Source organism: Haliotis rufescens, unplaced genomic scaffold (genome assembly GCF_023055435.1).
Source record: "Haliotis rufescens isolate VD_foot unplaced genomic scaffold, xgHalRufe1.0.p SCAF_51, whole genome shotgun sequence".
NCBI lineage: Eukaryota > Metazoa > Mollusca > Gastropoda > Lepetellida > Haliotidae > Haliotis > Haliotis rufescens.
The window spans coordinates 1588137-1602925 of record NW_025964235.1 but is presented as its reverse complement, the minus strand read 5'-3'; the positions used below and the strand labels follow the sequence as shown (position 1 = coordinate 1602925).

The 14789-nt window shown below is 47.2% G+C and overlaps 1 protein-coding gene across 3 annotated transcripts in view; it reads right to left on the bottom strand.

The window, feature by feature from the left end:
• LOC124140637 (galactose mutarotase-like) overlaps positions 1-14246 on the bottom strand; it is a 14638-nt gene extending 392 nt beyond the window's left edge. For 2 of the 3 annotated variants that reach the window (XM_046508305.2, XM_046508306.2), the window contains exons 1-7: positions 14135-14246; positions 11915-12042; positions 9323-9690; positions 8716-8797; positions 2731-2875; positions 2004-2172; positions 1-53 (exon numbers count right to left, since the gene is read on the bottom strand). The exon at positions 1-53 is cut by the window's left edge. In XM_046508305.2, the coding sequence (XP_046364261.1) occupies positions 1-53; positions 2004-2172; positions 2731-2875; positions 8716-8797; positions 9323-9690; positions 11915-12042; positions 14135-14193 (1004 nt within the window). In that variant the 5' untranslated portion in view covers positions 14194-14246. The remainder of the gene's footprint in view (positions 54-2003; positions 2173-2730; positions 2876-8715; positions 8798-9322; positions 9691-11914; positions 12043-14134) is intronic. The other variant, XM_046508307.2, reaches the window with a different exon arrangement.
• Positions 14247-14789: the final 543 nt, after the last annotated feature.

Sequence of the window (14789 nt, the reverse complement as noted above, 5' to 3'; positions counted from 1 at the left end):
GTTGTCTGTCTGTAGGTCTCGCCGGGACGGAGGACGGTGCAGGGGAAGCTGGGCTGTAACAACGGAGGAAATATGACGCATGATGGAACCACCGGTGTTTCTTGAGCAAACTACTTGCCCTGCGCCTGATGAAATATGAATAACAGAAAAGAATTACACTACTAATAATATTCCCTCAGTAGAAATATCAAAAGTACGATTTTTTACTCGGTCAGCCCACGTGGAAGGGGCTAGCAGATGACAAAACGTTTCTAACCTGGTAGTTGCGTTGACCCACCTGATTCACACAGTCTGGTTGGTGTTAGGCTTCAAGACAGTTGCGTTAACTCACCTGATTCACACTGTCTGGTTGAGTGAGTGAGTGAGTATGGTTTTACGCCGCTTTTAGCATTATTCCAGCAATATCTGGGCGGGGGACACCAGAAATGGGCTTCACACATTGTACCCATGTCGGGAATCGAACCCGGGTCTTCGGCGTGACGAGCGAACGCAACTGTCTTGAAGCCTCACACCAACCAGACAGTGTGAATCAGGTGGGTGGACGCACCTGTCTTGATGTCTGGTTGATGTTAGGCTTCAAGACAGTTGTGTCCACCCACCTGATTCACACAGTCTGGTTGGTGTGAGGCTTCAAGACAGTTGTGTCCACCCACCTGATTTACACTGTCTGGTTGATGTTAGGCTTCAAGACAGTTGCGTCCACCCACCTGATTTACACTGTCTGGTTGATGTTAGGCTTCAAGACAGTTGCGTCCACCCACCTGATTCACACTGTCTGGTTGGTGTGAGGCTTCAAGACAGTTGTGTCCACCCACCTGATTCACACTGTCTGGTTGGTGTGAGGCTTCAAGACAGTTGTGTCCACCCACCTGATTCACACTGTCTGGTTGATGTTAGGCTTCAAGACAGTTGCGTCCACCCACCTGATTCACACTGTCTGGTTGGTGTTAGGCTTCAAGAAGGTTGTGTCCACCCACCTGATTCACACTGTCTGGTTGGTGTGAGGCTTCAAGACAGTTGCGTCCACCCACCTGATTCACACTGTCTGGTTGGTGTGAGGCTTCAAGACAGTTGTGTCCACCCACCTGATTCACACTGTCTGGTTGGTGTGAGGCTTCAAGACAGTTGCGTCCACCCACCTGATTTACACTGTCTGGTTGATGTTAGGCTTCAAGACAGTTGCGTCCACCCACCTGATTCACACTGTCTGGTTGGTGTTAGGCTTCAAGACAGTTGCGTCCACCCACCTGATTTACACTGTCTGGTTGATGTTAGGCTTCAAGACAGTTGCGTCCACCCACCTGATTCACACTGTCTGGTTGGTGTGAGGCTTCAAGACAGTTGCGTCCACCCACCTGATTTACACTGTCTGGTTGATGTTAGGCTTCAAGACAGTTGCGTCCACCCACCTGATTCACACTGTCTGGTTGGTGTTAGGCTTCAAGACAGTTGTGTCCACCCACCTGATTCACACTGTCTGGTTGGTGTTAGGCTTCAAGACAGTTGCGTCCACCCACCTGATTCACACTGTCTGGTTGGTGTGAGGCTTCAAGACAGTTGTGTCCACCCACCTGATTTGCACTGTCTGGTTGATGTTAGGCTTCAAGACAGTTGCGTCCACCCACCTGATTTGCACTGTCTGGTTGATGTTAGGCTTCAAGACAGTTGCGTCCATCCACCTGATTCACACTGTCTGGTTGGTGTGAAGCTTCAAGACAGTTGTGTCCACCCACCTGATTTACACTGTCTGGTTGATGTTAGGCTTCAAGACAGTTGCGTCCACCCACCTGATTTGCACTGTCTGGTTGATGTTAGGCTTCAAGACAGTTGCGTCCATCCACCTGATTCACACTGTCTGGTTGGTGTGAGGCTTCAAGACAGTTGTGTCCACCCACCTGATTTGCACTGTCTGGTTGATGTTAGGCTTCAAGACAGTTGCGTCCACCCTCCTGATTTACACTGTCTGGTTAACGTTAGGCTTCAAGACAGTTGTGTCCACCCACCTGATTTACACTGTCCGGGTGATGCTGGGCTTCAAGACAAAATGCTCCAAACTTCCCGTAGGTGGCGCCACCTTTGCCCGTGGCATCCAGATAGTAGCTGGTGTAGAACATGACAGAAGGTTCTGTTGTGGACATTTCTAGGACACGGCCTGATGGGGGGTGCTCCACTCTGTAAATGAGGAGACACAGCGGGAAACTGAAGCTGATTATAGGAATGATAAAATAATTCCATTTGAGAATTCCATTTAATCGGGTAGCCAGGCTCGCTGACTTGCTTATACCTTATTTCACACAAAGAAAGCGTGTGTCCATCAGTATCAGCATCTTCCCGTGGCAGAGGCATTACCTGACTATGAAAGTCCAGTTTCCACCCTTGCCGAACTAGGCTGGAATTTCCAGGCACCTGGATTAAAAACATGAACATATTTGCAAAATATCTGTCGACCGACAAAATAACCTGAAGTCGACCGAAATCTGTAAGGTAAAAATCCATGTTGTTTACGAACAAGATGTCTAGTTTGTGACGCGATTTTGACTGACTCTGCATAGACTCGTTAGTCCAAGTCGGATTTCTAACCTAGTTCGGCACGGGTGGAAACTTGACTCTTAGAGTCAGTTAACTTCCTTGCCTCGGCATCAGCTGAGTCCTATAAGAAATAAACAAAGCAATATCAACAGTGTTTCCGTAGATATCCACTGTCTGAGGTACTGCGTTTGTCACTCCCACCTTGCCACGTGTTTCAGGGTCCCCGAATCCTCCAAGTTATAGCTGACAGTGTATCCTTTCTCTCCCGGAACTGACGTCATGTGATCACCCAGCCGCACCGGGCTCCGCAGGTCGTATGGGGTTCCAGCGACATCTTTTATTTCACCTTCGACATATGCAAAATATAATCAGACAATTACAAAAACTCTTCAAACATTACTACAATATACATCATCAATTTTGACACCGTGTGCACCAGCAACCTCATACTGACGATAACCACCCGACCACAGATCACCCATACAGTCTACAAGATTATATGCAGTATTACATGCAGATACATCGGAGAAACATCAAGACCTCTCAACATCCCCATCACAGAACACCACAGATGAACCGACAAATACGACTCTTAATGCGTCGTAGCCGATCACAGCCAGCAAAACCCCAGCCGGCAGATCCATTGGACCCCAGTCACCAGATCCAGAGGACCTCAGCAACCAGATCCAGTGGACCCCAGCCAGCAGATCCAATGAGCCCCAGTCACCAGATCCAGTGGATCCAAGCAGCCAGATCCAGTAGATCTAAGCAACCAGATGCAGTGGACCCCAGCCACAAGATCCAGTGGATCTAACCAACCAGATCCAGTGGACCCCAGCCACCAGATCCAGTGCATCGAAGCAACCAGATCCAGTAGATCTAAGCAACCAGATCCACTGCATCGAAGCAACCAGATCTAGTGGACCCCAGCTACCAGATCCAGTGGATCCAAGCAACCAGATCCAGTAGATCTAAGCAACCAGATCCAGTGGACCCCAGCCACCAGATCCAGTGGATCCAAGCAGCCAGATCCAGTGGATCTAACCAACCAGATCCAGTGGACCCCAGCCACCAGATCCAGTGGATCCAAGCAGCCAGATCCAGTGGATCTAACCAACCAGATCCAGTGGACCCCAGCCACAAGATCCAGTGGATCCAAGCAACCAGGTCCAGTGGACCCCAGCCACCAGATCCAGCGGATCCAAGCAACCAGATCCAGCGGAACCAAGCCACCAGATCCATTGGACCCCAGCCACCAGATCCAGTGGATCCAAGCAACCAGATCCAGTGGATCTAACCATCCAGATCCAGTGGACCCCAGCCACCAGATCCAGTGGATCCAAGCAGCCAGATCCAGTGGATCTAACCAACCAGATCCAGTGGACCCCAGCCACAAGATCCAGTAGATCTAACCAACCAGATCCAGTGGACCCCAGCAACCAGATCCATTGGATCCAAGCAGCCAGATCCAGTGGATCTAACCAACCAGATCCAATGGACCCCAGCCACCAGATCAGTGGACCCCAGCCACCAGATCCAGATGATCCCAGCCACCAGATCCAGTGCATCCAAGCAACCAGATCCAGTGGACCCCAGGCACAAGATCCAGTAGATCTAAGCAACCAGATCCAGCGGATCCCAACCACCAGAACCATAGGCCAGCAAAACCCCAGCCGGCAGATCCATTGGACCCCAGTCACCAGATCCAGAGGACCTCAGCAACCAGATCCAGTGGACCCCAGCCAGCAGATCCAATGAGCCCCAGTCACCAGATCCAGTGGATCCAAGCAGCCAGATCCAGTAGATCTAAGCAACCAGATGCAGTGGACCACAGCCACCAGATCCAGTGGATCCAAGCAGCCAGATCCAGTGGATCTAACCAACCAGATCCAGTGGACCCCAGCCACAAGATCCAGTGGATCCAAGCAGCCAGATCCAGTGGACCCCAGCCACCAGATCCAGTGGATCCAAGCAGCCATATCCAGTGGATCTAACCAACCAGATCCATTGGACCCCAGCCACCAGATCCAGCGGATCCAAGCAACCAGATCCAGTGGATGCAAGCCACCAGATCAGTGGACCCCAGCCACCAGATCCAGTGCATCCAAGCAACCAGATCCAGTGGACCCCAGCCACCAGATCCAGTGGATCCAAGCAACCAGATCCAGTGGACAAGCCCATTATCCTCGACTCCAACCAAAATACATCACCATCAGAAAACTAGCAGAAGCGATGGAATCTCCATACCAGCCCCATGTCCATGAGATTTCATGTCAGTGAGATAGCGTTCAATTCTTCATTCTTATGGAACCAACCACAACTATATGAATTGTTTGATAGGCATTACTTGGAAGTTGACGGATGACAACGTAGTAGCGTCTTGCTTGACAACGTTGTAGCGTCGTGCTTGACAACGTAGTAGCGTCTTGCTTGACAACGGTACAAGGATCTACAGCGAAACGTCGCCTTTACAGTAATTAAAGAAGTTGTCATCCATAAAGTGTGTCTACTTTGTCAAACAAATATTATGTTCAACAAAAGTGATCATTCAGACAGGAAGAAAACACTCAAGTATGATTTCTAAAGAATTTGTAGTATTGGAAATTAACTTTGACAAATTCTTCATTTCTGCTATTTCAGTTGTAGTTGTTTGGGTTTATAAAGATTAGGCCATAAATATACATTTTCTGGCATATGTCTACTACGGATTGTATCAAAAGCTTGATATTTAAATACATAGTGGATCTCGTGAGCAAAAGCTGGCGAGTGACAAGGGAACGTGTTCTTTCTTCTCGGGGTATAGCAAGCCAGCGGCCAGTCTCTACAGGCACACGTTCTTTCTTCTCGGGGTATAGCAAGCCAGCGGCCAGTCTCTACAGATACACGTTCTTTCTTCTCTGTGTATAGCAAGCCAGCGGCCAGTCTCTACAGATACACGTTCTTTCTTCTCTGTGTATAGCAAGCCAGCGGCCAGTCTCTACAGATACACGTTCTTTCTTCTCTGTGTATAGCAAGCCAGCGGCCAGTCTCTACAGATATACGTTCTTTCTTCTCTGTGTATAGCAAGCCAGCGGCCAGTCTCTACAGGCACACGTTCTTTCTTCTCTGTGTATAGCAAGCCAGCGGCCAGTCTCTACAGATACACGTTCTTTCTTCTCTGTGTATAGCAAGCCAGCGGCCAGTCTCTACAGATACACGTTCTTTCTTCTCTGTGTATAGCAAGCCAGCGGCCAGTCTCTACAGATATACGTTCTTTCTTCTCTGTGTAAAGCAAGCCAGCGGCCAGTCTCTACAGGCACACGTTCTTTCTTCTCGGGGTATAGCAAGCCAGCGGCCAGTCTCTACAGATACACGTTCTTTCTTCTCTGTGTATAGCAAGCCAGCGGCCAGTCTCTACAGATACACGTTCTTTCTTCTCGGGGTATAGCAAGCCAGCGGCCAGTCTCTACAGATACACGTTCTTTCTTCTCTGTGTATAGCAAGCCAGCGGCCAGTCTCTACAGATACACGTTCTTTCTTCTCTGTGTATAGCAAGCCAGCGGCCAGTCTCTACAGGCACACGTTCTTTCTTCTCGGGGTATAGCAAGCCAGCGGCCAGTCTCTACAGATACACGTTCTTTCTTCTCTGTGTATAGCAAGCCAGCGGCCAGTCTCTACAGGCACACGTTCTTTCTTCTCGGGGTATAGCAAGCCAGCGGCCAGTCTCTACAGATACACGTTCTTTCTTCTCTGTGTATAGCAAGCCAGCGGCCAGTCTCTACAGATACACGTTCTTTCTTCTCTGTGTATAGCAAGCCAGCGGCCAGTCTCTACAGGCACACGTTCTTTCTTCTCGGGGTATAGCAAGCCAGCGGCCAGTCTCTACAGATACACGTTCTTTCTTCTCGGGGTATAGCAAGCCAGCGGCCAGTCTCTACAGATACACGTTCTTTCTTCTCGGGGTATAGCAAGCCAGCGGCCAGTCTCTACAGATACACGTTCTTTCTTCTCTGTGTATAGCAAGCCAGCGGCCAGTCTCTACAGATACACGTTCTTTCTTCTCGGGGTATAGCAAGCCAGCGGCCAGTCTCTACAGATACACGTTCTTTCTTCTCTGTGTATAGCAAGCCAGCGGCCAGTCTCTACAGATACACGTTCTTTCTTCTCTGTGTATAGCAAGCCAGCGGCCAGTCTCTACAGATACACGTTCTTTCTTCTCGGGGTATAGCAAGCCAGCGGCCAGTCTCTACAGATACACGTTCTTTCTTCTCGGGGTATAGCAAGCCAGCGGCCAGTCTCTACAGATACACGTTCTTTCTTCTCTGTGTATAGCAAGCCAGCGGCCAGTCTCTACAGATACACGTTCTTTCTTCTCTGTGTATAGCAAGCCAGCGGCCAGTCTCTACAGATACACGTTCTTTCTTCTCTGTGTATAGCAAGCCAGCGGCCAGTCTCTACAGATACACGTTCTTTCTTCTCTGTGTATAGCAAGCCAGCGGCCAGTCTCTACAGATACACGTTCTTTCTTCTCTGTGTATAGCAAGCCAGCGGCCAGTCTCTACAGATACACGTTCTTTCTTCTCTGTGTATAGCAAGCCAGCGGCCAGTCTCTACAGATACACGTTCTTTCTTCTCTGTGTATAGCAAGCCAGCGGCCAGTCTCTACAGATACACGTTCTTTCTTCTCTGTGTATAGCAAGCCAGCGGCCAGTCTCTACAGATACACGTTCTTTCTTCTCTGTGTATAGCAAGCCAGCGGCCAGTCTCTACAGATACACGTTCTTTCTTCTCTGTGTATAGCAAGCCAGCGGCCAGTCTCTACAGGCACACGTTCTTTCTTCTCGGGGTATAGCAAGCCAGCGGCCAGTCTCTACAGATACACGTTCTTTCTTCTCGGGGTATAGCAAGCCAGCGGCCAGTCTCTACAGATACACGTTCTTTCTTCTCTGTGTATAGCAAGCCAGCGGCCAGTCTCTACAGGCACACGTTCTTTCTTCTCGGGGTATAGCAAGCCAGCGGCCAGTCTCTACAGATACACGTTCTTTCTTCTCGGGGTATAGCAAGCCAGCGGCCAGTCTCTACAGATACACGTTCTTTCTTCTCTGTGTATAGCAAGCCAGCGGCCAGTCTCTACAGATACACGTTCTTTCTTCTCGGGGTATAGCAAGCCAGCGGCCAGTCTCTACAGATACACGTTCTTTCTTCTCTGTGTATAGCAAGCCAGCGGCCAGTCTCTACAGATACACGTTCTTTCTTCTCTGTGTATAGCAAGCCAGCGGCCAGTCTCTACAGATACACGTTCTTTCTTCTCTGTGTATAGCAAGCCAGCGGCCAGTCTCTACAGGTATACGTTCTAAAAGTTAGAAGCGGGAAAGATATTGTTCTAGGAAGGGGGGGGGGGGGGATATTTTTCAAAGGATGGGGAGGATTTAAGTAAATTAAATAAGATCCTTTTGAACTATTGCGCAGAGTACTCCACCATGACTGTGTAACTTGATTTTTCAACGGTTACTCTACATTAGAGACTAGCTACTTGCTGTTGTACAAATACGGGTTGTTTACACGTTTTCTGGACATTGTTCAACCAGCTATATAGGGTTATCATGAATTTCCAGTTTGTGCCACAAATTAATAATTCTTTTAGCTATGGTTATGTGAAAAGGAAAACGACCCAATTCTTCATATACCATGAATCCGGGGGTTGACGCCCGGAGACCCGATGCCATTTTAAAAGATACCCTTTAGTTGTACACTTTTAATAGATTCCACTGATTCGCAACCTCAGAGCCATACATACGAATTGGTGATGTCATGACATAAACGCTTTAGTATTGAATCTAATGGAAGATGTATATTACGAGCCTTCTTAAGAAGAACATATACTGCTTTTGTTGCAGTAGTAATAAGGTTCCTAATTGTCTTCTGTGTCTGTTTAATATAATCCCAAGATAAGTATAGTTATCTACCAATTCAATAGTCTCTTGACCGAGGTAGAACGACAAGTTAGATTTGTTACTGAGCCGCTACCAAAGATGACAATTTTAGTTTAAATACATTAACATCCACTTTCCACATTGAGCACTAATCATGAACAGCATTTAAAACTGATTGCAACTTCTCTGGGTCATCACTCTTATAAACTGTAGTGACGTATAACAGATTCGACCCACGACCTGGGGTATGACGTCATTCAGGTAGTCACCTCACCTGTCGGTATGAAGGTGTCGTCGAGGACGGCGTAGGCATCAGAGTTGATTCTGACAACGTGGTCGTCAATGTGGCCTGCAGACTGATGAAAACAGAGGTAACATAACTATCTTCCCCGCCAGTATTTACAACTAACCAGGAAAGATCGCTACCCTCCAAATCAACATATTCAGTGCCATATTTAGTAGCGGTGTGTTCACTTCCATTTTTAGCAAAAGGGTATTCCCGTCTGTTTTAAATTAAGCAAATTTCTAATCAAATCGGTTGTAGTGAACTTAAAACTTTTTGTCTTTCTTCATTTCATAGTTTCTATGTGTAGATTGTGACCCCTCAATGTCTTTAAATGATTGCGTAAAGATATGTGTTTCTCGAAAACGAATTTAAAGCGACCAGTTCAAAATGTAAATAAGTAAGGTCGCGCCCTCATACTGTAGATATATGATATACCCTTCGTTTATGAGCGTTGATTGCTGCAGATATTGTAATTACTTGCAGTATTGGTTACATTGTCATCATCCGTACACTTGTATATGGGCCACTGGCCAGCGTTCAGTAACTACTCTTTGACACAGTATTTCTGACAGAACTGAAACCCTAGAAATCTTACATGTCCGGCCATGTTGAAGTAGGCGTGGTTTGTGAGGTTGATGGGCGTGGTCTTGGTGGTGCGAGCCTCGTACTGAATGAACAGTTGATTGTCATCCGTCAGCTCATACGTCACGGTTGTCGTCACCTCACCCGGGAAGCCCTCTTCACCGTCGTCGCTGACGTACCTCAGTTGAAGTTTCTTGCCGTCCACGACATTGGCGGTCCACACGACTTTGTTGAAGCCTTTCACGCCGCCGTGTATAAAGTTTGACCCGTGGTTGGCAGCGAGGTTGTAAGTTTTTCCGTCCAAAGAGAATTTAGCTCCTGCTATACGATTAGCGACTCGTCCAATGACAGTGCCAATGTAGGGTGTGTTGTCTTGGTAACCTGGTGACATGAATAGAACAACCAATCATCGTCAAAAGAGTATACAACGACGATGTGCAGGTGTTGCTAAAGTAACATTGTCAGTTTCTCGTGTTCATGGTTAGTTTATATATGTTGTGCTGTGTGTCATACGGGGCGGTCGGGTAGCCTAGTGGTTAAAGCGTTCGCTCGTCACGCCGAAGACCCGGGTTCGATTCCCGACATGGGTACAATGTGTGAAGCCCATTTCTTGTGTCCCCCGCCGTGATATTGCTTGTATCATGCTAAAAGCGGCGTAAAACCATACTCACTCATGGTGTGTCATACAGAGATACAAGTGAGAAAACCACAACACGCAAAACGGCCTGTAAATAACCGAGACCAGAAAAACAGTGACTTATATCATGAGCACGACTTCGGGAACGATGACACGCTAGCAACCATGTCGCCAAGCCTCATCACCCGATCACTTTACTCGCTTCTTACAAGCATAGGTTGTTAGGAAGCAGTTCCAATCCTGAACCCCCACACGGGTGCTTATTGTTGATCTTAATCTCCAATGAAATGTACATACGCTTTTCCCTTAACGACCATCTGCGTCATTTGTCATAATAAAACACTTATCTTTGTCACGTGTGATATAAGCTTCGGGGCGGTGTGGAAGCCTAGTGGTTAAAGTGTTCGCTCGTCACGCCGAAGACCCGGGTTCGATTCCCGACATGGGTACAATGTGTGAAGCCCATTTCATGCTGTTCCCCGCCGTGATATTGCTGTATTTTGCTAAAAACGGCATAAAACCAAACTCACTCACTCATCCATATAAGCATCGGTCCAGTGACGACAGAATGAGAAGGTCTCAACCACAGCCCAGCTGGGATTAGACTGGGTGTTGAGGGGCACCCATATCACAACCGCAGCCACTGCTACTGTCACCTTGCCTCGTTCATCCGACCAAGCTACTGTCACCTTGCCTCGTTCATCCGACCAAGCTACTGTCACCTTGCCTCGTTCATCCGACCAAGCTACTGTCACCTTGCCTAGTTCATCCGACCAAGCTACTGTCACCTTGCCTCGTTCATCCGACCAAGCTACTGTCACCTTGCCTCGTTCATCCGACCAAGCTACTGTCACCTTGCCTCGTTCATCCGACCAAGCTACTGTCACCTTGCCTCGTTCATCCGACCAAGCTACTGTCACCTTGCCTCGTTCATCCGACCAAGCTACTGTCACCTTGCCTCGTTCATCCGACCAAGCTACTGTCACCTTGCCTAGTTCATCCGACCAAGCTACTGTCACCTTGCCTCGTTCATCCGACCAAGCTACTGTCACCTTGCCTCGTTCATCCGACCAAGCTACTGTCACCTTGCCTCGTTCATCCGACCAAGCTACTGTCACCTTGCCTAGTTCATCCGACCAAGCTACTGTCACCTTGCCTCGTTCATCCGACCAAGCTACTGTCACCTTGCCTCGTTCATCCGACCAAGCTACTGTCACCTTGCCTCGTTCATCCGACCAAGCTACTGTCACCTTGCCTCGTTCATCCGACCAAGCTACTGTCACCTTGCCTCGTTCATCCGACCAAGCTACTGTCACCTTGCCTCGTTCATCCGACCAAGCTACTGTCCCTTGCCTCGTTCATCCGACCAAGCTACTGTCACCTTGCCTCGTTCATCCGACCAAGCTACTGTCACCTTGCCTCGTTCATCCGACCAAGCTACTGTCACCTTGCCTCGTTCATCCGACCAAGCTACTGTCACCTTGCCTCGTTCATCCGACCAAGCTACTGTCACCTTGCCTCGTTCATCCGACCAAGCTACTGTCACCTTGCCTCGTTCATCCGACCAAGCTACTGTCACCTTGCCTCGTTCATCCGACCAAGCTACTGTCACCTTGCCTCGTTCATCCGACCAAGCTACTGGTTCCTTGCATTTTACTATGTGAATATATCTATAGGCACCTCATGTGTGTAAAGCGCATGCGCACAGCTCGTTGTTACTGTCATCCATAACAATATATTTTATTGAACACACACCTGTCATTTAAACTACTGGACACATGTTACACACTGGTATTCTTCGTCATACACCCATATTCGATGAGCCAATGCATTGGGTGAGTTGGGTCTACCGCCATTTTGAACAGTACTACAGTCACATGACATCTGAGAGGGCGACCAGGGAGGACTTCCGGTCTGTCAGTCAAAATGGGCGTAGCCTGTCCTGCAACACACGTCACCTCTACCAACCTGTTATGTCGTCGAAGCCGAGACTGATGTCGTCAACGTTGCCGTGTTTGTCTGGAACCAGGATGTCAGTGATGGTGGCGCCGTAGTTCAAGACGCGGACAAGGACGTTGTTGTTGGTAAGGGTGTATCTGGTGGAGAAACAAGGGGTAATTGGTTGCACACATCAAGCAGACCGGCAGCAGCGGGGCTGTAGAACATGTTCCAGTGAACTGTGGGTTCTAATTTCAAAAACGGGGTAACGTTGTTAAGAATCTGAGAACAGGTATGACAGAAGACAATGTGTGTGTTTACGTTTCCATAAACGGAAAGCATATCAGGCTACGCCAACTGAGAGCATTCTGGGTGGCGCCGGGCATTTTATCGACAAAAAATGTAATTGTTACCGAAAAGTCTTGAAAAATGTAATTAGACTGTTGACAAAAATGACATTGTTGCAAGGTGTTTTCCTTCAAAAGAGGTTCAAAAGTTTTCAATAAAATAAAAACATATCTGGATTTGTAGCTGTAGCTGAATATCTAATCGCAAACAGTCGTCTACAGTATTTGGGTTAATGATTTATTACGCAATTTGTGAAGATATTATTGTTGCCGTATTTATTTATAAGAACTTACTTCGATATGTTTTTTGCCTTTTTGGAGTTATATACGCTGGTTATTAACACAGTATGCACTCCGCTTTATACCTTTATACTTATATAAACGCAAAAAATATTGAAGTTAATTCTTAAATAAATCAACCGGGATATACACGTTGTACGGTATTCCTTCTTTATTTTTTAGCAGGGTATTGCCTTCTGTATTAAGTAAAATGATGTAGGTGTCTAAATTAAGTTTGTTTGTTTGCTAACGCCACACTCAATAGTTCAGCTCTATGACGGCGGAGTGTAAATAAATATAGTCTGGACCAGACAAGCCAGTAATTGACATCACGAGCATTGAATTCGACATTCACCTATCACCTATCAGCGGTCACCTGATAGTATCAACTGTCCAAAAGTTAAACTACCGTGTCACTCACACAGAGACGGCTGTAACGAAATGCATCCCGTATAGAGATACTTACATGTGCAAGAGATATTGGTTACATGTATTTTCATTATCGGACTGTGGAGCCTCTTCATATCATGCATGCGCTCCGTGTCAAGAGACGTCTACAGGTCAAGGCAAGGACACTATTGATTATGCATGCATGGTGTCAACACACACACACACACACACTCACACATTCACAGACACACACACATTGGGTGTCAATATTCTGTTCTTCACATACACACACACGTCACACACACAATGGGTGCAAATATTCTGTTCCTCACATACACACACACGTCACACACACAATGGGTGCCAATATTCTTTTCCTGACACACACACACACACACGTCACACACATTAGGGTGCAAATATGCTGTTCCTACGCACACACACACACACACACACTGGCTGACATTATTCTGTTCCTGGCAAACACACACACACACAGACACACTGGGTGTCAATATTCTGTTCCTACGCACACACAAACACGCACACACACACACTGGCTGACAATTTTCTGTTCCTCACATACACACACACACACGCACGCACGCACACACACACACATACACTGGCTGACATTATTCTGTTTCTTGGCAAACACACACACACACACATTGGGTGTCAATATTCTGTTCCTCACACACACACATACACACACACACACAATGGGTGCCAATATTCTGTTCCTGACACACACCCATTGGGTGTCAATATTCTGTTCCTCTCTCTCTCACACACACATACACACACATTGGGTGTCAATATTCTGTTCCTCTCTCTCTCTCTCTCTCTCTCTCACACACGCGCGCGCGCGCGCGCACACACACACATTGGGTATTCCATATCTGTACCTGACACACACGAGGCACACACTTTGTATCAAGGATTAAGAAGTTTTCATTCGGGCGAAGGGATCTTGGGTGAGACGAATGACTGACTGACTAACAAAGCAGGCAACCATTCATGTGTGTCTCCGCCTACTTGATAAAACGTCTTTGAGACGTCCCCCAGGCCACCATACAGCCACACGCGTATGATTCAACCACTGACCCAGTTAGAGAGTCTGGCTGTTAGACTAATTCTTGATACATTATTCCAACCAGTGTGAATCTTTAGCGTGTCTGAACAAGGAATTGTCACTTGTGTGTAACAGTCGTGTGATAGTGAGTTCATTTACCTGCTGACATTTTCTCCCGCCTCCGTCTTCCCGAACTCTTCCTCTGTGACAGGGGCCATTGAAACGTCAACTCGCAAATGTTACCTAATACACGCCGCGCAGTGATAACCTCCCTTCGTTGTTGTCTTTTAAGTGTCACAACAACTACTACTGTTCTAGAAACCAGATAAAGCATTCGTGATATATACTACTCAAAAGAAGTTAAGGACCACCCAATGCTTTCATATCACTACAGTTAGTGTGTCATGGCATGGCAGATTAGCTACAGTTAGTGTGTCATGGCATGGCAGATTAGCTACAGTTAGTGTGTCATGGCATGGCAGATCAGCTACAGTTAGTGTGTCATGGCATGGCAGATCAGCTACAGTTAGTGTGTCATGGCATGGCAGATCAGCTACAGTTAGTGTGTCATGGCATGGCAGATTAGCTTAGTAATGTGAAAGAATCAGGTGGTCCTTAATTTAAAAATTAAAATGTAGTCCATTTTGTTAGTACATTTTTTTTAAATGAACGAGCCTTGTATTTATACTAGAAAACCTAATTATCGCACATTTAGCGGTCACGACATTGTAGGAACTGTCCAAATGTTACACCGTCAACTAGCTCACACACACAGAGCTGTAACGAAATGCATCATATATAGAGATACTTAAGT